The 27,936-nt window shown below is 41.0% G+C and overlaps 1 protein-coding gene across 3 annotated transcripts in view; it reads right to left on the reverse strand.

Annotated features, from left to right (window-relative positions):
• KCNH1 (potassium voltage-gated channel subfamily H member 1) overlaps positions 1-27,936 on the reverse strand; it is a 206,909-nt gene that overhangs the window by 102,250 nt on the left and 76,723 nt on the right. For all 3 annotated transcript variants that reach the window (XR_012763082.1, XM_075412947.1, XM_075412948.1), the window contains exons 8-9: positions 6,644-6,843; positions 2,743-2,995 (exon numbers count right to left, since the gene is read on the reverse strand). Coding sequence is in view for 2 of the 3 variants with exons in the window: in XM_075412947.1 (XP_075269062.1) it covers positions 2,743-2,995; positions 6,644-6,843 (453 nt within the window). In the remaining variant the exon portion in view is untranslated. The remainder of the gene's footprint in view (positions 1-2,742; positions 2,996-6,643; positions 6,844-27,936) is intronic.

Here is a 27,936-nt window from a genome sequence, read left to right on the forward strand (position 1 = left end):
CTAAGTCAGATTCCAGGGGAACGCAATCTTAGGGGACACAAAAAAAATGTACATTTCTTCACTGCTGGTTTGTGTGCAATTTCTTCCAACTCAGTACTCGTACTAATCCAAGTCAATCAAAGTCAGCACTTTGTTGCAAGAACATAAGCCTGAACTGAGAATACACCTGTCTCTTGGGTATTACACAGAACTGATATGGAAGGATATTTTGCAAGTGTACACAATACACTCCAAATTCCAGGGCTACACAATACACTTTTATATGCTAGCCTGTGAGGTTAAATGATTTCAGAACTTGAAAACGTCTCATATGAATTGGATCCTTTAAGGATTAAGTGTAGTTTGCCTTTGGTTTATGTAATGCTGTACAGCAGTCACACAGACTAATTTAGAGATGCAATTTATTTCTCTGTTGTAAGGAAGATACAGGCTACATTGCAAATTTCAAAGGCTGCTTTATTAAGTGACAGCTAAAGCTGAGCAAATAATTCACTCTGAATAATTTATGCACTTATTTTTTATTTTTATTTCAAGAATGTCAGAGACAAGATTACGGTCTCTCCAACATACCTGTTAACTGAAACAGCCCTACAGAATTCCTCACATGGTTTGCTGTTGCACATCTGATGTTCATAGCTATGCTTAGTTTTGACTGGTAAACAAAACTTCTGGCATAGGCTGTTCTGGTTGAACGGTCAGCAACAATCACATTTCTTGCACAATGTAGACATTATTTTTTTCCCCCCTGTAGTGCCTCATTTTATCTGGTGTACTTTTATTAAGAACTTGACAAGTTTAGCTGAACATGACATTACAAAAATCACTGGTATTCTACAGATAAGAAAACTGAGAGTACAAAGAAGTTAGGGATGAAATCCTGACCAACCTCCTTGCAGCATCCCTTGGTAATGTGGTGGTTACATTTGGCAATGCTGAAGGAGAAGAAAGTCCAACTGATTTAGAACAGTGAAAAACTTTGTTAACTACATCATTTCTTAACAGTATAGATAAACTTTCAACAGAAGGCTTCACAGCCTGGGGGAGGAAAGTACAATCACCTGTGGAAGGAAAGGGATTCCTTAGTCCAGAAACTGAAACACAAAAATTGATACAAATTTATCCAAACTGAAATCTCACAGAATCACAAACAGATTGCACTTCATTTTACTTTCCTCTTTGATTATAATACTCACACAGAAAATGACAGAGCTCATCAACTTTAATGCGAGCCAGAGAACTGACTCCAAATTCCAAAAATTAAAGGTGTGCAGGGAAGAGGATCAATAGTTACTGGCCCAGGAGAACAGCAATAACAAAATATTTCTATTCATTCAGATAGCACGGGATTAGCCTCATTTACCGGTAGCTATCACTCTGCAGCAGCAGAGATCAGAGTCTCACGTTTCCTTAACACTGATCGCTCTAGGTCGAGTGTTTTCTAAAGTATTATGATAAAACAAAGAAGTTACTGGTTAAGATGAGGATAAAATTGGTTTCTTTAAAGGACATTTTTAAAAAATGTATTTCAGTGATTTTGACCTATACTGATTAAATAAAGCAGCAAGATGTTTTCAGGTTTTCTTCTTGTGATGGACAGAGGAGGAGGCATTATAGGACGGGAGGTGACACAAAACTGAGAGGCTTTAGTTTGTTCTACATTTGCCATGTTAATTCATGAGAGTTCAACATGGCAAAAGGTAGTAAATTCTCGATGTGCAACTTAGAAAAGCAGAAGTTGCTAATATCATACAGCACTGAACAGCACAGGTGATTCCAGAACAAAAGAGAATCAGTTATTCCCCTACTTTTCACCTTTTTAGTTTCTTGTGTGGCACAAAATATTATGAACTTTACTACTCAGGACACTAAATTCATCCTATGCTATCTATGTAATCCTGTGTAGAAGTAGAGAAAAACTGAACTCAGCATATTTATTAGCCACCTCATTTTCCAGTAGACATTCCTCTTAGGAGAGTTGGGTGTATGTGTTCAGAAAGAGTAAGATTACCAAGATGTTTTCTTCTTCTTTTTCCAGGCTGCTATGAGTGACAGGTACTGGATTAAGCCACCATGAGAATTTACCTTATCACAAAAGGGTCTGACAGAATCAAACGGTAAGTATCACCTCCTCAATGCTCCAGCCACCCCATGATTCATCTACATCTATTGGATTACCACACTCTTTTCTTCTAGCTTTGCCTCAGAATGTTGTTCACACCACTATCAGCTTCTTTTTAATGCCTCCAGCCTAAAGCTGTTATTCCAAGTTAATGCAAATCGGCTCTAAATTTTTACATTACTTTGACTTTGAAAGAGATAGATATCATTTCAACACGAGATCTTAAATAAATCTATTTGGAAAATTTTCAGCAAAAGTGGATTATTACTGGGGAGGGAGGCAGGGCACTTTAAAAATAAGTTTTCTGAAGTCCTCAATGGAATTTCTAGTGAAAAGAGATTCAGCGAGACAGGCAGAACCCCAAGAATGACCAGAATCCCAATGCTCAAGTAGAGTTTCCACTGACCAGAAGAAATAGGGTTGAAGCAATCTAGAGATGAAATGATTGCTCTTCCTATTTACCTATGTGGAACAGGAAGGAAAATAAAATATACCTCACCAGGCTGTGGTAAAGCTAACTTGACTGAAGCTTTTTAAAGAATGAGTTAAGTGCTCGAGTAGAAGAGGCTGTAAAAATGCAGCTATATTTGTGCACAATGCATATTATCAGCTGTGAAACTCACCCAATATAGCAACGACTTCATCATCCTGGATTACTTCCAAAGACCCCGAAACCACAAAGCAAAGGCTGTCGACGCTCTCGCCAGCGTGGTAGATCAGGTCTCCCGGGGCACAGTGCACTGTCTGAAATTCCATGGCAAGTGCTCGAAGGCACCCATCACTCGCCAACCTGAAGGCTGGGTGCTCCTTGAAAACTTTGCGGTTCAGATGCACGCAGATGTCTGCTCTCATGTCCTTAGGGCATATCTGCAAAACCTGAGAAGGAGATTAGGCAATCAATTCCTGTGCATGGCTTATATGCGCCTATTGTCCCTAGTTTACTACACAGGGTTTAAGAACTACTTTCCTCCTTCTTATAAAATTTCTAATCTCAGTCCATATATTTATTTTTATATTATTTATATACACAAGCCACAATACTAACTTAGTCTACTGTACAATACCTGAAGGAAAATAATGTTTTCATCTCAGCAACGTACTCTGCTGGATATTGAATTACCAGGATAAGGTCTCAGGTTTTTAAGTCAACAAAAGCAAGAAGCACAGCAGTACACAAAGTGGTGCAGAAAAGCCTCCTGACAGACTGCTTCTAGAGGGTAGGTCACTCTTTTCATAGGCAGATTTCATGAAAAGCCTGCACAAATTATATGCTCCAAGTGAGAGAATATTGTATGAAGGAGAAGTATAATCTCACATCCCTTTAGCAAAAAGAAAATATCATTAAAAGTTTCATTAACTCATAATATTGAGATCTGCAGGTAATCAAATTCACCCCTCAGTGGCAGTAACAAGTTTTTTGTTCACACAAGAAAGGGACTTTATTTAAGGTATGATACTGTGTTGGGCAACTTTTGAACTTCCAAATGCAAGCTCCTCCCGGCAATTCCTGATGTGTGCTCCTACAGATACACAAACTGATGCTTAGCACAGCAGGTACCAGTCATTGCTGCAGGTTTTTAAGATAATACAGACAGCCGAGTGGAAAGAATATAGAATTACTACTCATATACAGATTAAAAGTTCCTGGCAAAAACACTGGAAATACGTAACACAAACAGGGTTTTGGGATGACACAATCCTTGGAGGACAGTCTGTGATGAAGTACATCTCAGCACGTATTATCTGAGAAAAACATTGAGTAGTAGAAGTCTGCCTCACTTTTTTTTTCCTCAGTAATTAACTATTCCATCCAATTAAGGAATACTCTGGGTGAGCTTCAGAGCTACTCACACACATTTTCCTGGATGGAAAGAGATGGCTGCTTCAATGCAAACACTCCTGGAAAACATAAAGGTAACACAGGAAACACTATGGCTATGCCTATACCTTGCCATGGGGCTCTGTGCAAGATCCGAGCAGAGAACCAAGCTCATAACTCTGTGTATGTCACTGGTTCCAGATACTATGCTTGCTGCTCCAAAGGCAAATGACTCTATCGCCGGTATCATCATCTTTGGCCCAACTCCAAGCAGACCCCCTATTACAGATATTACCTCTGAAAGAGATATATTTCTATAGCACCCAAGTGTAGCGCCCTCATGGATGATCTCTCTTGGCTGTCCCACAGGGAGGAGCAGCTGAACCTGCCAGTTCTCAATTTTCCAGGCTCACAGAAATGGGTTGGGGCAGCAAGACCAGCATTTAACACGGAACACAGGCAGCAGCCGTAACTGTCTTTGCAATTATATCATTTACTCCGACAACAAAAACATTCTGTGTTTGCAGATGCTTGCCAAACTTTGCTGTTGGAGTTATACACACACACACTTCACAGTTACTTGAATACCACTCACAAAAAGGGTTGTAATAGAAATAGTAGTAAAGAAACCTGAACATACAAGAGAATATTTAAGTGAGGCTCTTATCCAAAACTTCCTTGGTTTCCTAGTCTAAGAAGTTAACTCATTTTCCATTTCCTATTTAGAGAAGTTGTCTCCAGACTTCACAAAAATTAAAGGGATTAAAGACATTTGAGAGGTACAGACAAATGGCAGAAGTCTTTCACTTGTATGGGAGGTAAGAAACATATCTTCATGGATTAATTTTAGAATCTTTTAGCAGCTCTTGGTTAAATTTTGTTATACTGGCATTTTCTAGACTTACAGACTTTGCTCTTAGCTGATTATTTACTCTTTGGCATGCCTGCAGTGAACACTGAACTGACAAATTTGTGGCCTACAAAACAGTGAGAAGAACGATTCTGTTGCTAGGTTCATCTTTAAATATCTGCCTCCTCTGTAGCAAGCTGCACAGCATTACACAGCAGCCCAACAACCACTGTTCTGTCACAGGAGCAACACATGTTTTATTCATTGCATGAGACCCTAGAAGTTATACACAGGCATCAAAACAACAGAGCTCAGACCTGCGAGTTTACAGATCGCCACAGCCATTAGTCAGTCTCATATCTGCTAGCTTTTGCTCTGCAGATGAAAGCTGATTTCTTGGTTTTACAGTTATCACTACTGGCAGTTCAGCTATGAACACACCAGTTATTGAAAATAACACCATATTACCCTCTTTGATGTCCTGATAATTGGAAACTTTTTTTCCTGTTTATTAAGATAATTCTCAAAGGCTACAGTGATTTCTGCTTGGTTTGGTTATCCTGCTGTCTCCAAAGGCATTCTTAAAGCATTTCTCTCCTTATCAGAGGGAGCCAAGAAAGAACTTAGAAGATAAGCTAAAACAAACATGTTTTACATAGCAATTTTTTCTTGTTGCTTTGTTAAAATGATGAGAGGAGCTTGTACTGGGGAGTGAATGAAAGTACCACCATTCATTACACTACGTATCCTCAGATGTTGTCTCTCCACCTTCCCCAAACCCATAACCCCGCACAAAGATACTTCGTGAGAAAACAGGCAAAGCAGCTTCTAATCAGCACTATCCAGTCCTAAAATACCATTTCTGAAAGCTAGTATGACGGACGGTGCTTCTCAGAATCATGGTCTGGGATCTAAATGGCAGATATACTGAAGGCCATTTAGGAAAGCAAACAGTACCCTGTGTACCCACAGGTCTCCAGGCAGCCCAGCGTAAGGCCACATCTGTTCTACTCTTTCATAACAACGCTTTAACAGCTAGACAGAAATGAGATTGTTTGCTCTTTAACTGCACCATCTACAGTTTAGAACACTAAATTAAGCTGCCAACCAGAAGGCTAGTGACAAGAGCATTGGTATGATTTCCTGAATGATCCACCCCACAAATCACATCTCTTTACAAGCAGAAGAAAAACAGTATCTATCTCCATAAAAGCTGGCAACTAATATGAAAGTGGCAAGTAGTTGCTTTTGTACATTTGTTCTGATGAAGGGCCATCTATTATTTTAAAAGACATTATGGGAATTTACTTCTAAATTCAGTGAACTAGGATGATAACATTTGCCTCATAAGGCAGATTTCAAACAATACATTACTATTACAGTAATGACTTCCAGCTTTTTTTATTATCTTTAACCCACACAGAATATTACATTCAAATTCTATGAAGACAAAACAAATTTTACTTCATGTTCAGGCCTGCAGTGCTGCCAACAACCTCACAAAATAGAAATAGTGCAAAAAAAATCTCATTTGAAGAAATCATGAGGTTGTATTAGAACCTGGAAATTTTTACTTAATTATCTTCTTTATTTACTGAAAACAAGCTCTTTCCTTTATAATTTTTATACTATTTCATGCCATATCACCAGCAAAACATACATACTTTTACCACTAACATTTGTCAGTATGACAGAATAACTGAAATACTGTATTTGAAAGTTGAAAATTAAGGGAAGCTACTATTTGGAACTATTTAAAGACTATTTATCTTCTTTACTAAGAAACTACCTCCTGTTTATTTTAATGAAATACTTTCAGGATGTGACTTCTTTCCTTGCAGTTTAATTTACTTACCTTTTCAGTATCTATTCCTCTGGACATTGACCAGGTGGAAACGATGTAATCCATCACACGTTCACTCAGTCCTTTAGGGACCTGGTAGAGCTTTAGAAAGTCCCGGACACTGTTCAGCATTTCATGATACCTGTTTGTATTAGCATACATTTGCTGAAATATGGTTGTCACATTACCAAAAATGGTTGCATATAGAAGGGCTGTAAAAAAAGAAGAAAAACAATAGATATAATACATAATAATAAGTTGTGATGATCAGTCTGTGTTCCACTGTGCTTTAAGACTGGAAAGGCGCGACCCACAGAAATGCATGCAATATCAGTGCTTTGTTAGAAAGACTTGATGAGCACAAGCATTTTATAGGTCACCTTCAGCACTACAAATTCACAACCATCACCTACTTATTGAGTCCTGCAACACAGAGTTCCTGAAACACAAATATCTGTCTTTGTCCATCAAACAATTCAGTAGTATCCAAAACCTCATGAAACCACAACAGAAGGCACAAGAATTTTAAGACAAATAGCTTGACAGCAAATACTTCAAAATTTCATCTCTGGTTTATAGCACCTGTGTTGAAATGCCATCAGTGACAGATTTCCAAGCTTTAAGTGCATTACCACAGTAGTAAGCCGAGTCATCATTACCCACCTCAGTGTGACAACAACAATGCATCAAAGCAGAAGATGGAATATGCAATAAACAGCTACCATGGGTCAGTGATTTATAGATGTAAGTTTAATAATACATAAAAACACACATTATGGTTTATATTCTTCAGGCAGAAGAACAGCAAGGCCTGAGGCAAGAGCTAGAGCCCTCAAACACAGACCAAATGCTGTGGAGCCCTTCTGACTTCATTCAGCATAGTTACAAAGCCAGCTGGTTTGTCAAGATGGGTTTAAGAATAAACAGGAGAAGGAAAAAAAGGCAATACTTCCAGGTGTGTAGAGAAGCCGATGAAAACACACTTGAGAAGATCCGCCTGCAAAAGCCCAAGATAGAACAGCAGGCTGGTGGAAGTCTCAATGCTCATGTTTTGATGGCTTGCAGATCAAAATCTGCAGCCAATCCAGCCCTGAATGCAAGGGAAGGACAAGAAACCTCAAGGGGAGTTTTCCCGTGTTGTGAATCAGGTCAGTGATAAATGAGAGGCTGGCTGTACAGGGAGCAGAACAGTCAGATGGGAGATGAGCTGATAACCACCAGTAAGCGCTCTGGCTTGCTGTGGTAGTTCTTCCTCTTTATCATTTCCCGTCCCTCAAAACAGGCACCAAATTGTCAGTATCTCTTCCACTCGAGATAAAAATAAATAACTGAGAAGTCACATTTAAAACAATAAGAGCATATTTTGCCTTACCTAAATACCCCTTTTTGCTCTTTATTTCCTCCCTCACCCTCTTTTTTTAAAACAAAAAAATATTCCTCATCCCATTCATTCCTTTGAGAATGCAGCTATTTATTCAGGTCAGTGTTATAGACAGATATCCTTAAGGCAACTGAGATGCTTCAGGGTTTTCTGGCCAACAAAAAACCTTTAATAATGTGCAAGAGAAACTTACAGGATTGTCTTCTCCCTGATCATCAAGAGATGCGATTTAAATTTAGACTTGCTCAAGGCCTTTACACAGCTGATTCTCTACAGAATTCCTTCTCGACACAGTATGAATTCTTTTCTTTTTATGAGTTCCTGTAGAGACCAACTCTCCCCTTTTGCAACTACCCCTCTATACAGACAGGTATAAACATATATATAAAATGTGCGAACTCAGTTAAAAAATAAAAAAAAAAAGAGTATGAGTAAGGATTCGGTGACCAGAAATGTATAGATTACGTCTCTGCTTAACCTTAACTTGTGCCTGAGCTAAACCATTCCAGGAAGTCTGCTGAAATAGGTACTGAAGAATGAAGAAACACTTTAAAAGACAGATTAACTATAAAAGCTTCTTAATCCTTGAGTATTTTGCACTTGAACAGCATTACCTTTCCCTAACTATGTCCTGTTTCACTCTCTGTTACCCAAACACAACCCTACAATATTGCTACCTTAGGCCCCACTTACCCAGACTTTTACCAGGTTCTCTAAGAGAAACCAAACCCAGGGCCTCCAAAAACCATGAAGTCCCACTGGCAGGACACCGCAGCAGGGCAAGGCATCCACAAACATCGTGCTTCTGCAAGCCAGTACAGCACTGAAAATAGGTGACACATTAGGAAGAGGGTCACAAGCACATTCTTATCTGTAGATTTCTGGGCAGCCATACTTGTGTGCATACAGCTATCTCTTGCTCTCTGGCGAACAGTGAGACCTGCTGGTTCAGTATCTTGGTCTACACCAGCAAAGGTAAAATGGAGTCCCCACTCTGTCCCATTACCGTCCAGCTACTCGAAGCCTAAATTAAAAATGGAAATTGGGTTCTTCATTTTGATTATTCTGAAGCAAGCAGTCCTAGAGCAATTTCCACTGCAAATTGCAGCTACTGTGCTCCAGTACGACAATTATCTTGGCAAGAAAAATTATTCCTGCCTACATTAATCTTTTATTTTAAAAAAAATCCCGAAACTTACAATCCTTAATTTATCATTAGTTAACCACTTGACTACTATTAAAGACACATTAAAGCCAAGGATTTTTGCAGCCTAATATTGGGTAGATACATTAGCATATTAAACATTGACCTCTTCTGCATAGAAATAGCTAGCTGCATGCCTTTCCTTCTTTTCAAAGGAATAATGAAATGAACCCACTGCAGTACACTGCAGCCCCAGAAAGATTTCAGAAGCACATGCTCTTCCACAGGAACAAATCTGGGCAATTCATGACAGAACAAAATCTCCAAATCTTTGTTTCAAGACTGATTAAACACTGACATTAGACCACTGTCTTTTAATAGCAACAGTCCAGGTCATCTGCCAACATCCAAAGGTCCCTGGAGCCCCTGGCCAGAGTTTGTAGTGTTGTCCTACAGACTCTACATAATCTATCAACTCCTCAGCAGTCCTATGTGCAGGGGATCACAGGAATTAAGGAAAAGTATTTTAAGGGGTGTAGGAAGATGGGAGGGGGAAGCATCCTTGTATGGGATGGATTTGACTCAAGCAAGGCTACAAGTGCACCATGCAGAAAGGTCACAAATTAACCTGACTCCAGCAGCTCCCTTGGATGCATCAGCTGGATGGAGGCTGTGTGGTGATTTTTGAGGAACCTGGCCAGGAATTAGCCTGTAGCAACCATGCCTATATATCAAGCAAGGAGAAAACTTCTTCTACAGAACAAGCAATAGCCTGTCCTAACACCGTATACAAAGCTGCAGCACATCAAGCAGACAGCAAACACCTCCTCTCCATGAATGTCAAGATCTCTCAGAAAAGACAGAGCCCCCCCTCGACATCAATATTCTTTTCTGACAAATGATAAAGAAAAAGCACATCGTCCACATCAATGTGGCTACCCATTTACAATGCAGTCTGTGTCACCCCATATAAACCAGTGTTTAAATAACATCAAAGATAAAAGCATAGTAATTTCAATAGCCAATTACCCGCACAAGTGAATCATGAAGGTCAGACACAGGTTGGAAAGGTCATCAAATCATCTGCGACTTTTAATGATGTAACAAATAAGAACAGAGAAATAAATACCAGTCAGTGTAGGTCTCAGCTACCACAGTAAAAGATCTGCGATCTGATTTTAGAATTATAAGAGGAAGAATTTCTATCTGTAAGAATGAGAGGTTTGCAATTACCCCAATTACAGATGTAAGTGCTGCATGCGGTTCCTGAGATGAATCATCAGATTGATGATGATTTGTTCAAAATGCACTCATCCAAAGCCCTTGCATACAAAACGTGTGCCTAAGAACTCTACAGCAACAAGTGAAACCAACATCAACCAGTGAACAACCTCTTGCATCTTGCCCCCAAGACTTGCAGTGCTTTCTAAAACTGAATCTGCCTTCCTTTTCACTTTCTGGAAAGCTGATCCAGAAAGTCTGTCTGTCTGCATGTAAGTTCAACTTAACAACTAAAAAAAACCCAACAACCTTTTACATACTTAAGGAGTAGCCTGTGCTAATCTAAATATTATTCAAAGAGCAAGCACCTGGATTTACAAATACTAGATGACTTAAATGTACAATTGCACTTTTGTTTCATTAACAAGTTCCTAGTTTACAATAAATTGAGTTCATAGATGGCTGAAAGAAAGCACAGTCTTGAAAACCTGTTACGCTGTATCACGTCTCACTGAAGATGAAACATAACTGTAAATTAACCACAAAAATTGCATGCCTCAAAGGCATTTTTCAGATAACACCTTGTGAGGTCACACAAAATTAACACTGATCAGATAAAAAGAAAAACAGAAATTAATAATTGTACATATTATAACATAATTATATGAGAAAACCACATTGGTTTTAAATGTGCAATTAGAACAATGTAAGAGCTTATAATTGCTTGAGATTAGGGGTCTTGATTAGTGGCAATCATGCCTACTTATGGGTAGAGAGCATGCAGTTAAAAGAAAAACACTGAACTGTTAATTACAATCTGCAAGCAAATACCTAACTGAACAGGTATCTATCAACAAATTGTTTACAGCACTAGTTTTGGTAGAATTGTTATTTGTAATCATGCAACTTGAAAGCAAAGCATCTAAAGTAAGACTTACTTATTGAGTATCTATATAACCTTCTAGAATAGTACAGAATTTAAACACATTCCCCCATTTTATATCAAGATAGATGCAGAGATGCTTAACTTGCTATTTCTTAGGAAGCTCTGTGTATTATAGTTTCCTTTTACTTTTTATTAATACATTGTATAGAGATATCATTTAATTTATCTCGTAAAGAATAAATGTAAACATCTTAGCCATAATCTAATAGGTCAATCAATATTATGCACTTTATGAATTTCCACAATATATTTACATAATATTTTCACATGGTATAAAACAAATTATAATTGCTACTAGCTACTTCGCATGCTCATCAATTCCTGAATTTCAAAACTTGGGGAAAAAGATGGTTTTTGAAGTGAAAGTATATTCCCAGAGGAGCTCTCCCCCATGCTGTTCCAGTGGCTGTTGGATCCTGCTCTTCCCACGGCTCTCTATTCTCCTGGACTAAACTGACACACTGCTCCACCTCCCTCCTCTTTCACTCCACCAGCTTGTAATTTGCACCTCAGCTTAGGTACCCCACAAGCAAAAGCAAGGCAGTAGCAATGACAAAGGTCAAATAACTGGCACAATACTACCAACTGAGCACGTCTGAAAATCAATTCAACGGCAAAGAGCAAAGCAGAAAGCCTGAACAGGCCATGAGGCACAGGAGCGTCAAGCTATGTGGCAGAATCACTTGACTTCTAGCATGCAAGATGAGAGACCACAGGCCAATTTTATTAAACTCTTAGAAAAATCCTACTGCAGATCTTCTCACACTCATCATCACACTTGCTGAAATCACCCTGCTAATGACAGACAGGACATAGAAGGACCACAATGGGCTTCAATTACAATGGAAATGTCCCCCCTGCAGAAGGACAGGCCACCAGTGAGAGCACAGCTGATAAAGGCTAAACAACACAGCATCAGAGACATGATTTTTTTTCCTCTTCCCATCACCAAAACACCAAGAACTGCAATGAAATGAAAGTCAGAGACGTAAACAAGGGAACAGCTGCTCTAAGAAGCCACTTAAACAACTACCAAGGACTAGAGCAGCAGAAACATCTGTGCACCTTAAAATAGGCTGTCTGCAGTGTGTAAGGGCAGAAAGGGAAGAGCTGGGAACAGCTATGGAACAAACACCAGAAACAGCTCCCACTGCTTCTCTCCTCACACCCTTTCCTAACTCTACAAAATAAAAGCAGACTGCTACTACAGCAGCACAGACCCACAGGCGAATAACCTCCTGCTATCTCAGGGACTTGAAACCACTTGCATTTTGCCAGTTTAAGACTTAATATGGAAGAAGAGAGGTACGTGTTGGTAAAACACCAAACCTTTCAAAGATGATGAACTCCAGCACCCCTAAGGATGCTTCAAAACTGAAGTTTTTTTATTTTGATTTGATCTGGTAGCACCACACAGCTGGTCACACCAATCACAGGTGTTTTGGCTCACAAGAATTTCACAAGCCTGGGCATCGTGGGCAGCACAAATCTCTAACAGGTTTTGCTTTTGCCTTCAGCATGTTTGGGCTGAGATAAACAGCATGGGAAAACACATAGACCAAAACTGATCAGGGGAGCGATCAGAGCCAAAATGAGTAAAAGCCAATAAAACAAACATCATCATCAGCTCTGCAAGAAAGCTCTCCAACGCAAACAGCTCTCTCTAAATTCACAGTGAAAGGCCAACACCAGTTTGCACTCTATGAAAGGCTCCATCTTGGATCCAAGAGCCTGCTTATGAAAAGAGGATGACGGGCCCGCTGGCAATCCATACAAAGGAAGGGTGGCTGTTACCTCCAGGGCCAAGGCTCCTACCTCTGCACAGCAGCACCTGACTAAATTAACACAATCCCACTAATTAACACTGCAAAGTCTGGATTTTGGCAAATTAAGAAGTATCCAAACAAGTAAAATGGCAAGAATCCTGATTCACAAAACTCATCATTCATTTGTTTTGACAGCTACAGTTTAGTATTATATTTACACTGAAAGGCGCTAACAGTCATCTGGAGGGGGATTTAATGACAGCCACAGACTGCACTGCAGCCAATATGCTTGCAGAAAAGCAGATTACTACAGCAGTGAGATGCACAAGTCAGAACTAGCCTGTGAGGACTCGGATGAGTTCTTGGTTGCAAAAATAAGGAGTAAGAGGAGTAAGAGTCTGGTCGTACATTACATTTGTGCTGTAATGTGAAGCCAACAGAAGACAAACACAAGCATGACACCAAAAGGAATTAAAGAGAAGAACATGCTGGATACAGAGACACTTCAAGCTGCTAAACTTTGAAATTCTTAACCACAAGCTTCTCTCACCTTCAGGAAAACAAGGCTGCATGTTCTTATTCTATAAACAAACAGCACTTGTAGACCAACAAGTTCATCTGATTCACTTACATTATCTGGAGGCATCAATATTTCTGCAAGGCCCTGTACTTCCACTGACTGGTTAGTCCCAACAGGGTAACATCACTTTATATCCAAAGGTGCACTATAAACCACATCTGAAGATATATGTTCTGCCTCAAGTTACAGGTAAATTCTTAAAACTGACAGATAGCCATGACTAACTGCAAACACAGTTAACACCTAGTTATAAATTGAAATTAGGGCTTTAGCCCTTGACATGAAAAAAACTTTCAAAGAACCATTACAGTTTGATCAATGAGTCCACAGAAAGCTCCTTGCTGAAGCAAATTTTATGTCAGTCAAAATACAACAATATGGGATAGCAAGAGCAACAGGCAAGAAGATTCGCAAGGAGAAACGTCAGCGTGGTTACTCAAAGGTAAGACTAGAGAAAAAGGAAGATAATTCCACAGAAATGGCACTTTCCAGTTATCTTTCCATGTTTTATCCTCCACATGATAGGTTCATCTCTGATAAGGCAAGACAGAATGGCCAGGAAATGTACTGATTTTCACAACTAGTTAAAGAAGTACAATTCCTGTAAAGAACAAGATATTTATCAGAATATCTTCAGGGAGGTCATAGAGGGTTTTAAATGTGGAGCAGGATCTTGATGATGCTCTATGTTTTAAGCATGTGCACTTCAGTGAGTGCTAAGCCTTGCTCTAGACTAAGCCAATTTGATTATCATGAGGAAACTAACTGTACGAACAGATTACAGCTGCAAACACCATCTGTGTTCCAAACATATGAGGCCAGACTCACCAGCGGGACACTTTTATCAACAAGGGATGACTTCAGCTCAATGTATTCACCAGCAGGTTTTACCATTATAAGAATTATTAAAAAGGCAAAATCTGATTAAATCCTCTGCAATTTGCAAGAAAGGACACTATTTTACTGTTTTGTAGAATTCTGTGGACAATAAAATTTAAATTGTCTAGAAAATTGAAATGGATTTCCATTTCATTTCCCAGCACTAATGAACAGATCACCATTTAAATGACAACTGAGCCATTTAAGGGCATCATTTTTCTTCTACAATTTATACAGGGTAATGCATGGCCATTTTCAATTACTTGGTTAAAATTAAATCTCCAGATACCACTTCTAGGTTTTTTACTGACTTGCACCAATATGAAGGCTTTTGCTTTGAGAGCTGTTTTTTATCTACCCTCAACTTATCTGAAATGGTTACCACTAATTAGAAGCAAACTCTCACTTTTAGAAGTCTGTTACTAAAATAGAGCTACACATAAAAAATCAGTTAGGGAAAGATTAAAGAAAGGAGTGAATAAATAGGAAAAGCTTTTCTCTTTTCATGTGAAACTGTTTACATACATAGTTTTTATGGTTCCTCTGTTTACCTTACTTCCTCTACTATTTGTATGATGTTTTCTACAAAGCCTTGCAGGAGGGATATCTAGAGAGGCTCAAGAATATCGTCTTTCATCCAAACTTTCTGGCTCTTTCCCTACAACGCTGCCACAGGTTCTGCCTGGCTTTGTACTGCTGGCTCAGGCCCATTCCTGTTGGCAATTCCTGAGCCTGATTTTTGCAATAATCTACCTGCGGCCTTTGAGAGTTCCAAACTGGATCTGAATTTTGCACACCAAAGGCATCATCCAGTACTTATGCACACTGAATTCTGGACTGCACTTCCCCCGACCATTGATGCAACGCTTTTGGTCATTGCTCCAGTCCTCATTTAATTAAGATATCTCACATTTGAATGACATATGTTGCATAATCCTTTGTTCCCAACAATAAATTGATTCAGGTAGATTCCCTCTGCTCCCATCAGAGTGCCCATGTGAGAAGTTGGTAGCTGGCTCCATTTCTTGCTCAGTATGTTCAGATCTGAATCCACCAGTAAAGACTACAAGGAGGAAGGACCCAAGGCCTCCATTGAGGCTGCAGTCATCTCACTTGCCATTAGGCTTAAAACCTGAATTCACCTATGGACTTAATCATAGGCTTTAAACACTACTCCACAGGTGTGAGCACATATGCCTGTGATTAAAGTTAAGGACACAGTCAGGAGAAACACTGAGACAGAGCAGCTCGCTTCAACCGCTGCTTTCATCTGATGGCTTAACAAAAGCTTTTGCAGTCTATGTAGCAAGTACATCACAGTCTTTTTTCAGGCTCTGTCTTCTCTGAGAACAAAAGAAAAGGTAAAATGTTAATGCCTACAAATTATCCCAATATAAAAGCAGAGTGAGATGAAGGTACTATGGTTTCATTGTGAAGTGAACCAGAGGTGGGTGGTAGAGTGCTGGCCTCACCCAGCCAGCTGATGCAAAAATTGCACATCCTTTGTCCCACAGATTCCAGAGAGAAGTAACTTCTCCGGATTGTCCCCAAACCAAAAACTAGTTGAACAAAATTCTCAAAACAACAGAAAGTGTGTAATTGAGATGAAGCCTGGGTCCTCTGTAGCTTACCTGGCTTACACTCACTAGCACCCTTCAAGCCAACTTTGCTCCAAGCAGTCATGCTGCAGAACAACCAGTGATCTATACATTGGCTGCCCAGAGAGGTTCTGTTTATCACCAAGGAGCTGTCAAGCCTGTTCAGTTGACAGGACAGCCAGCTAGACTTAAGGGCACGTCTGCACCTGACAGGACAAATGGATACCTGAGTTAAGGACAACAATTAATTCTCAGTTCAGATCAACTTTGCTGTGAAACTAAGCCCCTAAAGCCATTGCACTTTACTGGACTGTGCTGTACCTTACTGCTTTGCTTCCCCATAGCTCAGGCTCTGAAGCTTCTGATGCAGTAACCTTGGTAAGCCAGGCTCCCGGAGTGGTGTCCCTTCAGTAACCACAGAAAGACTGCAAGATGCTCTTCAGCCGACACCGCGTGGCCTGCCAATCCGCTCTTGGACATATGCATCTTTTCCTTCTGGGCGCAACAAGTACAAACAAGTTATGTGACTCTATTCCATACAGGGTTTTCAAACACTTCCCAAACAACCCTAAAGACAAACTGGTCCAAAAACTTCCCTCTCCTGGTGTCACTACATAGTTACAAATATTTAATGGTGTTTATAACACAAATAAGAATACTGAAGTTTTTAATTGTGTTGAGGAAGCCAATGAGGTCTGAGATACAGACAATATTCACAGATTAAGACTAATTTGAGGTGGTTAAAGAATATTTGTCAGTGGAATGACTAGGTCTGAGTCATGCTCCTCCCACACACTAATCACAGATGTGCTTACAGACCATAGTCAATAGGTACATACAGTATGCACAGGAATGTGAATTGGGAAAAAGCTCACAGACAGTGGCGTCTCTAGGGGGCCTGCATTACTGACGAGTGGAATGACAGGTTAGTGAAGACACATATGGCTTTTCAAAAAGTAACTGAAGCAACTGTTTGTTTTTTTTAATGAGAAACCATGGATGACTGCATGTGAGAAGAATACTTTTCTCTGGAGTGGTGAAGCAGGTTACAGCCTAACTTTCAGAAATGGGTAATCATTACTGTTCCTATGGCTCCAATCTCGAAGATGCTTGTCTTCCAGGCTGACTCTGCTGTTGTATTAGAACTCAGCAGGACTAAAAGCAGCAAAGGCAAGCATGCATACAGCCAAGAGTTCCACACCTAACTTCTAAAAAAGATACATCATTATACTCAGAGGTAAATGTCATTGCATAAGAGATACTGCCTAATTTCTTTTTAAAGCAAACATTACATAGAAATCCTCTGACATCTAAAAAATGTCAGGTAGCTGTGTTTTGTGCTTTGGTGAGTTTGTTACCAACCCAGCACAAAATGCAAATATATTTGCACATATACAAACTTCTACAGTCAGAAGTAATGATGTAGTAATACCTCCCTGGGACCTTTCTAGGCAGCTATACTGCTTGTGCAGTGCCTGAACCAGCACGGCACACAAGAATGGCATTTGCAGAGGCTAATAAGCTGAAGCTGGCCAAACAAAAGTACAGAGAACTCTCAAAGGTAATGAAATACCTCTGTCAATAATTTTCGGCTACAAACCTCATCCAGTAGTTAGGCACACAAAGCTTTTCCTTGCTTAGGGAAGAATGATTTAGGGAAACTGCAACTATATTGCCCTGCAACCAATGTACATCTGGGATACAACAGGCCCATGTTTCAAATCTCCGTGCAGGAGTAGAGACTTGAACTCAAGTCTCCTGTTTTCCTGTAGAGTTCCTTCACTTTCAGGTGACTGGGTAATTTGAAAGAAAAACAAAGGAGAAGAAAACAGTTTTTACTGTTAGACCTGTTCCAGTCTCCATAAATACAGCAGGGATATGAACCAAACATTTCCATGTCCTTGGAACCTTTTAACCATGAAGTAACTGACCAGGATGGGAGAGGCAGATATCTCTGGCCGTAAAAACAGACCCCTCTGTTCATGGCTCCCCATAGAGTAACGCATTTTCTGGCAGGCATGCTCTGGGAAGCTTTACTTTGCCAGCCCCAGCAGGTGAAGAATACCTACTATCCTAGCACTCCCAAATTATCCTAGGACAAAAGGTAATTTCTAAGATTGGTTTAAGTGATCAACACCATCTTAGGAACCACAGTGATGTAAGGTGCCTGTAGCAATTGGTAAAAGCAGCCAGAATCTCCCCTCCTGAACTTAAATCCTGGTCTTTGGATTCCAAAACAAAAAGTCCTGACAGTTCAGATCCCTACTCTCTGCTGACACAACACTGGATCTAGCCTAATCCTGCAGCAGTCCCAAAGCAGTTGTTAAGGAAGCATCCCCTGATACTTCTTGCAGATCCGGAATAACTTTCAGAACATCAGAGGACTTCCAGAAGAGGAGTCTTTGCAGTCATCACAAGTCTTTCCCTTGTTTAAGTACTGAGGAACTTGCCTTCTGTAATTCTCTGCCACATGCAGTATCACCTAAGCAGCATCTACCAGTTCTGAAATTCTTCCTTCCCACTGATGGATGCAACAAGAAGATCTTACAGCTCATATAGTAATTGCAGACCAACAATAGGAGCTGGTCAAATAATTGTGGTAATATATTCCATGTCATCTACAGGCACTGAAGTTATCAAATTATAAAGAACCAAAAATGCAGGAACTCATTTTAGCACTTAACAACTTGTGGTAATAACCTGCATGCTCATCTTTTAAAAGCTATGTGAAATGAAGAACTGTTTGTAAGCTCTGTGTGCTACCACGAATATTAATTTACTGGTCTTGGGAACAAGGCAAGGATAGAATGCTTTCCAACAGCTCAGATTTTTCATATTCTACAGCTACTACTGCCTGACAGATATTAATGATTCTTGACAGAATACTTATCTTTGATCTGTTGCTGTAATCAATCAGCACATGAGCACCAGGCTATTAAAATATTTTTCTGTCAAGTTCACTTGACATGCTTTGAACGGTACACAGCCTCAGCACAGGTTTTTTTCAGCTTTTTGGTTTGTTGGTCTGTTGTCTTTGAGAGTCTACCCACAAACCACACCGCTAGATTTTCGGGATAAGCGTCTCTTGAAGCTGTCCCTAAATATCGCTCCTGATGTTCAGCATTCAGGATCCAGTCACCATGGTTTCAGCTCACCCTGGCAAATGTCCCTCTGACGGGTAACTATCTATCCTGCCTTTCTCCATCCACCCCACACGTACATACATACTTTAAACCACTTCCCCTATCAAATTCTTGTCATCTACCTGGCCCAAAAATTACTCTTCATGCTTCCTTCCAGAAGTCGTGCCCTCCTGTTTTCTCTCACCTCTTCCAATTTTCTATTCAGTACTTTGTCTCCCTCCAGCCTTTCAGAAACCTGTCATGGGAGCAGTGATTTAGCAGTCTCTCTGTATCGCAGAGCCTGCAAAATTTAAACCAACAGCTTAGCAGACCCATCAAAGAGGCTGCCAGATCTTCTTGGCCTCAATAGCAAAGCCTAATGACTGGGAGGGAATCAAAGTTAAATTGGATGGTCAAGAGAACAGGGAGTCTTCAGAGGTTGGAGGATGGGAGGAAGGGGAGGGGTTGGGATTCAAGCCTAAATAAGTAAGAGCAGGATGCAGGAGCAGAAAAGGAATGTAGGTGAGGTTGGGAAGGTGGAACACAAAGCACCGAACAATAGCTGAACTGGTGAAAAACACAGAGTTTAAACATCCAGTTTTCTGCACAGGCTTGCCTTTACTGATACCAAAATCCTCGAAGTCAAAAAGACACACTTCAGTAGCCCTGCAGAGGGAGGGAATAGCTACACAGTGATATGGTATGTATAGAGCACAGTAAAAGACATTCTGTACTAGCAAGATGTGAAGAGTTAGAGAGGCAAGGCAGGCAAAGCAGACACACAGAGCGTTTTGCAAAAGGTCACATGGGACGGAGTGTGACAGAGCTGGGAACTCAGCCCAAACCTGCCAACTCAGGTCCTCTCCGCTATTCACTAGCCCCCACTGGCTCCTGCACTGTATTTGCAGTGTTTTTCAGCATTGATGAGATAATGAGTAGGGTTTTTTTCTCCCTGTGCTTTGTTCTTTGCCTATCAGGTTATTTCCTTCGCAGGCCATAACACCCATTTTCTGTGTCCAGAATCTTCTGCGGCTTCTAGCAGCTAACAAGCACCGATTCTCTCCGAACATTTGGTAACCAGCTCCCAAGAGAAAGCAGAGACGCTGTCTCTGGGTGAATCTCCATTTCTCCAGGAAAAAGAAATCATAGAAAAAACCTCCTTAATGAAGAAACTGTTTTGAGTTAGGATGACATTCACTAAGATCAGTAAGTGTAATGCAGCAGTAGTAGGCTGAGCTGTGGCTAACAACCATCCCTAAAAGCTTTGTTTGAAGAGTGTGTCAGCACTGTGACTGCAATGCAAGACGCTAGACCGTGCAAGTCACACCATAGAAACACAGTGCCTGTAATAACAAATAGTACAGTGAGAATGTCATCTTTGCTAGAAGCTAATGAAAATAAATTGCTCATATTTTTTTAATATCTTAAAGTAAATACTCTACAATTTTTATTTACTTTTCTCCATTTTTTTCAATGCTGAAAGCTTAGGCAATAAGAAAGATGAAAGAATAAACACTTCAGAACAAGCCAAGGGGACTACACAACAAATCTAAAGATGTTATCACAGAGGGCACTAAAGAGAACAAAAATTTTGGGTCCTAACAGTATGCTTCACACAAAGTCTAAGTAAACACGTTGTCACAAGCAGGGTGTGAAAGGGAGGGAGGAAGTGCTTTGTGCTACTCTGCACACTGACAGAACAGAACTTCAAGAGCTTCTGCACAACTACAAGACTTAACAGCATTGTCACTTGCCCAGGTTCTCCTTGTCACTGCGTCATCAGAGACAGCATCCATCCATCCAGAGATCACTGCTACGCAGTTGGAAGGAGAGGAGATACTGGTTCTTCTGAGTGTGCTGCCAGTATTTTGAACCTTCTTCCTCCCCAGCTGTGTGGGTCTATCTTGCTAGAAGCTTTTCCTATTTGACATTATTTTTCTACCACTGACAAGGCAGAGACGTGAAATCCCAAACAGTTCTAAATGCTACCCCATTCCATGCTTCATATTAGTGTGGTCTGAGAAGGGCACGGGAAAAAGGGAAATTGCTCAGTAAACAATTTTTGACTGCAATGTGTTTTCATGTCCCTAATCCAAGTGCAGGAAGGAGAAAACACATAGTGTATCACATAGAATGCAGAAGATTCTTAAAGGAAGTCTTTTTATACTTCACCCCACACATCAAGAATATGTTTCCCCTTCCAGATGATGACCACTACAATCTGAAAATCTCCAGCAGACAATGCCCAGTCCTAACTCCCTCTGCTGGTACTTGGATAGAGTCTCCCCTTCCTCAGACTTAGAAGAGGAGCTACGTCCTTTAGTGTTCACAACAGCAGTATGACAGTGGGAATGTGTTGTCACAGCAGTTTCACAAACATTTATAAATACTTTGTGAAGTATTTGAAAAAAAATGCTTCAGAATGTTTGAGTGTTCATTATCACAATTTTTTTCCTTCCTGCACTGTACTACCTTTGCACTGTCTGATAGACTCATACTTCCAACGAGACTGAAGTTAGAACAGAATTAAGGCGCAATGAATATAAAACCTTTACTTGCCTTAATCCATGGTTTCATACTCCACACCAAAAGGACAACCGCTAATAAAAGCCTCTTCAAAAAAAAAAAACACAACACATTTCATCAATATTAAAATAAGAGCGAAAGCACAGAGAAAGTTGCAAGCTGGAAATGTGGGAGCTCATTAAAAAAGCACTGCACAAGAATGCTCAAGGCAAATGCCATTCAAACTTTTTCTACTCTGAAGTTATTTAATCGTCACTGCAATCACAAGGGATAAGGCAATGTATAAAGGAATTGGCTCCTGTTGGCTTGCTGCTGCTCAGCCTTCCGGAAAAGTATCCACTGTAAAAGTGTCATCAATTTAAAATGCTTCTCAGTTCTGAAAAGCAGTATTTCTAACCTGAGGTTTGATACTTCAAGCTGCAGAGCACCCTCAGCTGAAAGAAGCCAAATGACATGGGGTTTCCAAGTGCCTCAAAAGGCAAGAATGCCAAAACAGGGGCAAACAGAAGTCATCAGCAAGTAGCAACACTTGTTTTCCACACACAGGCACAAAAGCTAAATTCCTCTCATTTTTTGTGTCACTGATTCCAATAATCCACCATTAAGACAGCATAGTTCCTGCATTAGTTCTTTCTGCTCATTCCCTGAGCACTGAAAGCTAAACTAGCGGTGCAGCATCAGGGAAGTCTACATTTCCATGTAATACACATTTTCATGGAACTGCCCGCTTTCCCTTTTCACTTCATTTACAGTCAATTACACTGTTCTGCACAGGCTGGATGAAAACACGCTACAAAATCAGCATGGAAATTTTTATAGGCATATAAATTATTACAATTGCTACAAGGCTGTGGACAAACCAGTCCTAGGCATGTGCTTAAGTAGTCAAATTTAAAAGATCTGAGGTATTCCGAAAAAGGTGTAGCAGCATGCAGGTTACCACAGTACTCACTCCACTGGAGTTACAGTCTTTTCTTGCTAAAGTAACCATTTAGTCATTGCTTTCTGTCAGCTAACAGTCCATATAGAAGACCTGTATTTCTCCTAACTTTCAGCAAAGCCACAATCTGGCCCAGCCTTCCCAGCTGTATGTTCAACGAATGGCTGATTGCTGTGAGTGGACAGAAGTGTGGCTGATTACAGGTGCTTGGGTGAGCTGAACCTAGCTACCATCTCTGATATTCAGCTTCTAGGCACAAACTTTTCGTATTGGCTTTATATGCAATGCATCTCACTGTAAAACTAGCACCATCTCCCTATGTACACACCTCCTTATCCCTCTAAGGTACTGCCAAATTACCCCTGAGGAAGACTACTCAGTTCAAGAAGAACTAACACAAACCACTATGTCATGAAATGATAACAGTCTATCTCCAGGCTCCCATTCAACAGCCTAACATTTGCACTGTGCTTGAATTGCTATTATCTGGTCTAGAAAGTCAGTCCAAAGGCTGGAGCTTTCACACAGAGAAACAACTAGACAACACCATGAGTGGGGAAGGAAAGGACTTTCTTCACTGACCAAGTCCTTTTCGCTCTTGTGGATACTCAATCCGGGCACTCTTTGGCTGACAAACACTGAACCAGCACATTGACTCCTCTGCAACGAGAATTAACAGCCACTGCAGTATCTCCATGCAGAAGATACAAGAGAGGCAACCAGAACTGAAGAGTGCAAGATTTAATCAGTAAGTCTGTGCCATTATCTACTTCCAAGAAGTCAAAGATGCTACATTTCTTTTCTACCTTGAAAGAAATTTAAAAAGTGCTTTCCACTGAAAATCCACATCCTTTCTGATTTGCACCAGACCTCTGCAGACTTTCTGGACACCAAAAACACCAAAACTCACTGCTCATTTCAGTATGGCTACCAAAGATGGGAATCTCATAAAGCCCAAAACCAGCACCTTCACTTTCCTATCATGCTATGCCATTGCTGGTTCTGCCAAAGCTGACTATGGAGTTCATTATGGCTCAGCTCCCAAATCCTGCCTTTACAAGTCAACAGCTCTCCAAAACAAGCTGTGATGCAAAACAGCTAATTGTACTGGGGGGAAAAAAAAAAAAAAAAAAGAAATGCTACAGCAACAAAGCAACACGTAGTTTTTCTCTCGGGGTCTGTGCATCCAGCACAGCCTCCATAAGCATAATGCAAAGTGCACATATGCACCAAAAGGCAAATTAGTGTAAACTGGTGCAAAAGTCTGTCTCCCACCGCATTGGAGAAGAGTCACACTTTCAAGCGCTTCCAAAGAACAGCAGTATAAGAGAAAGCTTAAACTTCAGGGGAAAAATGTCAGGGCCCTGTTGGTGCCAACACACTTGTGTCAGTATCACACACTCCCTACTCAACTCCGCCAACCCAAGGGGTCAGGTTTCGGAAAGACCCAAACGGAGGGGGAGCCTGAAGGCAACTGATTAAACAGCTGCTGTCCAGGACAAAAGTTTAATTAATGTAATCAAACCCATAATTAGGTTAATTGCAGCGTGCAGACATTAACTCACAAATTGCCAGTCCCACATATCTAAAAATCAGTGCCTGAAATGAAATGCACACAGCACTCTCTGGTATCACAGTGGCCTAAAGAGGAACACAGCAGAAGGGAATTCACTGACCCACAGAAGACACAAAGAGGATGCTTTTAAGGATCTCGGCAAACAAAATAGTGCAAAGAGATCCAACTTTAGAAAACACAAAACACGCCAAAAAGTCACACTTGGCTGACAAACAGACATGCTAACAAACACCTGTGCACAGGAGCATTGCTTGGGCAAGGTCTAGCACTGTGCAGAAAACTGTGTCTGTGCTCTCTGAGGCAAGCTTACAAAGAGACAGGTACCAAAGACCAGCTTAGCTAACCAGTAGGTACATACTGTCCAGTATTTAAAAGTTCACTCTGTCCCTCACCTATCACCTTTTCCCAGATGCTCCTAAGTTTCACCCGTGCCTTTGCCTCTAGCAGCACCACTCCTTCTCCAGATGCTACTGCTGCCGCAGCTGGGTGCTTCCTCGTAGCATGTGGATATGGTCAGCCTGCCAGGCTGGGCTGCAGGCAATGGCAGCTAAAGGGTGTCTATATGTCTTAGCTTGTCCTCAGGACAGTGGCTTTCAGCAGCCCATCTTTTCCTGACTCATGCTGAAGTCAGGTATCTCCCTGTCACTTCCATGACTCATTCTCTTGTGATTCATCCGGAGAAGGTAATATATATAATTTTTATGTCCATTCAGCACTTCTACTGACATTAAAGTATGTATATGGCTCGCTCAGTAACAGCATTATCGTGCGTGTAACTAGTGGTGTCCCCCAGGGGTCAGTACTCAGCCCAGTCTTGTTCAACTTCTTCATCAACGACCTGGATGAAGAGTTAGAATGTACCCTCAGCAGGTTTGCTGATGACACAAAACTGGGAGGTGTGGTGGATACACCAGAAGGCTGTTGCTGCCATTCAGTGAGACCTGGACAGGATGGAAAATTGGGCAGAGAGGAACCTGATGAGGTTCAACACGGGCAAATGCAGGATCCTGCACCTGGGGAGGAACAAATCCATGCACCAGTACAGGCTTGGGGCGGACCTGATGGACTGCAGCTCTGCGGAGAGGGACCTGGGCGTCCCGGTGGACGACAGGTTGACCATGAGCCAGCAGTGTGCACTGGTTGTCAATAAGGCCAATGGGATCCTGGGGTGCATCAAGAGGAGCGTGGCCAGCAGGTCAAGGGAGGTTCTCCTTCCCCTTTACACTGCCCTGGTGAGGCCCCATCTGGAGTACTGTGTCCAGTTCTGGGCTCCCCAGTTCAAGAAAGATGAGGAGCTACTGGAGAGAGTCCAGCAGAGGGCTATGAGGATGATGAGGGGACTGGAGCATCTCTCCTCCGAGGATAGGCTGAGGGAGCTGGGCTTGTTCAGCCTGGAGAAGAGAAGGCTGTGAGGGGACCTTATAGGTGCTTAGAAATATCTTAAGGGTGGGTGTCAGAAGGATGGGGCCAAGCTCTTTTCAGTGGTGCCCAGCCACAGGACAAGGGGCAATGGGCACAAACTGAAGCACAGGAAGTTCCAGCTGAACATGAGGAAGAACTTCTTCCCTCTGAGGGTGACGGAGCACTGGAACAGGCTGCCCAGGGAGGTTGTGGAGTCTCCTTCTCTGGAGATATTCAAGACCCGCCTGGACAAGGTCCTGTGCAGCCTGCTGTAGGCGACCCTGCTTCGGCAGGAGGGTTGGACTAGATGACCCACAGAGGTCCCTTCCAACCCCTACCATTCCGTGATTCTGTGTCTTTTGAGGCCAGCATTTTCCAGTGGGTCACAATTAAACATCCTCACACTCTTGGTATTTCTCTTGAAAAAAGGCTTGGGTTTTTTCTAAGAATTCTCCTCTATAAGTGTTCTCTTGCTGCCAAATTTCAATTTCCATCCCTGCTGCTCTTATATATCTGCTATGAAGATCAAAATCTTGCTTTGTTAAATAGACAAACAACACCCTTACTCTCAGAAATGGCTAACCTTGATTATCTCAACTTGGAAACGGAAAAATTTAGAAAGTTAGGAACATGAGTCAAATGGAAAATAGAAAGGAAGAAAAAAGTGTAGACAACCCTAATTACAGATGTTGCTGCATTTTGTTTCTAATACTATCATGATGGCAGCAGACAAATAATAGCAGTAAAATCAGAAATGGCAGGAAGGACTCAGAACACAAGCAATAACATAAAACACATCATCAGCCTATGGAAGGCACAAAGCCATCAGTAAAAAAGCTCTTTGTTTTGGGGTTGAGTTTTTTTCCCTTTCTAATGGGAAGACACTGGTCCAATCAAGCTGTTTTGAATTGATGATCACAGTTGTTATGCTCTGTTTACTTGTCTGATTGTAATTTTTAAAGTCCACAGTCTGAATTACAGCATACCCAGTGTATTCAATACACAGTGATAAAACACAGAAACAGCACAGAGATCACGCAAGGAATACAGAAGCACAGTATGGTTTTGTTGTTGCACAGATATCGGCGCTAAGCTTATCAGTTGATCCTGGGAAGGTGCAGTCATCTCTCTCACAAGGCACACTGCCTATCTGCAAGTTGCAGCTCCTTCCTGACAGGACCAGAAAAATTAATACCAGCATTGAAAGTGCAGTTGTTTCCACAAATAACCAGGGGATATAAGCTGACAGAATTAGCCTATGCTACGAGGCTTCTCTATTAAAGTTTTTCATTCGCATTTTAACTTTATAATTCCATCCAAATTTTCTCTGTTAAACATCCTCCTTAGGTGCCACTGACATCTAGGTATGTACATCATTAACCTGAAAAATCATATACTCTTACACCCATTCCCTGTCTTCCAAGGTCAGGGTTTTCTGCTGGGTCACCAGTAATAAATACTTATAATTGAGTCCAGGTTCGCTGGGGTCTTTCATAGGTGCTAAGCACTCATAGCTATATTTTGTGTCAGGGCCTTAGCAACATGAACTCAGGTTTGCTGCATACCAAGTGCGGAAAATCAGAAGTTAAAACACAAATTATCGAGCACCCATGAAAATACTGGTCAAAATAACTTGCCAAGGGTTAACAGAAAAATGACGTGACAGCACACAAAGCTATCTCTAATTCTGTCAACGGGCAATTTTTTGTTTGAACATGCAAAATCTACATCATTTGAAAATCTGCCATAACAACATTATATGAGGGAAATGTAAGTGCATTTACAAGCAAAGATTCTGAGTCAACCTCAAAAGAAATCCAGCCCTTCAATAAAAGATGTTTTGCCTTCCTTTACTGCAAAAGCTCTCGAAAGACTGGCAGGTCCTGCGGGGTCAGAGCCTTTGAAACTCCTCCCGAAAGCTTGAGGAACAGCACTGCTGAAGTCAGCAGAGGAGAAGTCTGTGTGAAAGTAAAATCTGATCCTTAGGGTAAACAGGTTTTGTGGATTGTGTCTTGATTATTGCCTTCAGTTGGCACATTCACATGCTGCCCACTCTCTCCTGGAGGACCTGATCATTCAGAACTGGAGCACAGAAGTGCAGCTTGCTTTTCCCACCCACCCTGGACATGGGCTCATCAAGTATGGCAGTGGAAAATAATTACAGCAAGTGCTCTTTTTTCACTTTAGATGAATCTATAGCCTGTTGGACTGTGAGAAGCAAGCAA

The sequence above is a fragment of the Opisthocomus hoazin genome, chromosome 2 (assembly GCF_030867145.1).
Source record: "Opisthocomus hoazin isolate bOpiHoa1 chromosome 2, bOpiHoa1.hap1, whole genome shotgun sequence".
Lineage (NCBI taxonomy): Eukaryota > Metazoa > Chordata > Aves > Opisthocomiformes > Opisthocomidae > Opisthocomus > Opisthocomus hoazin.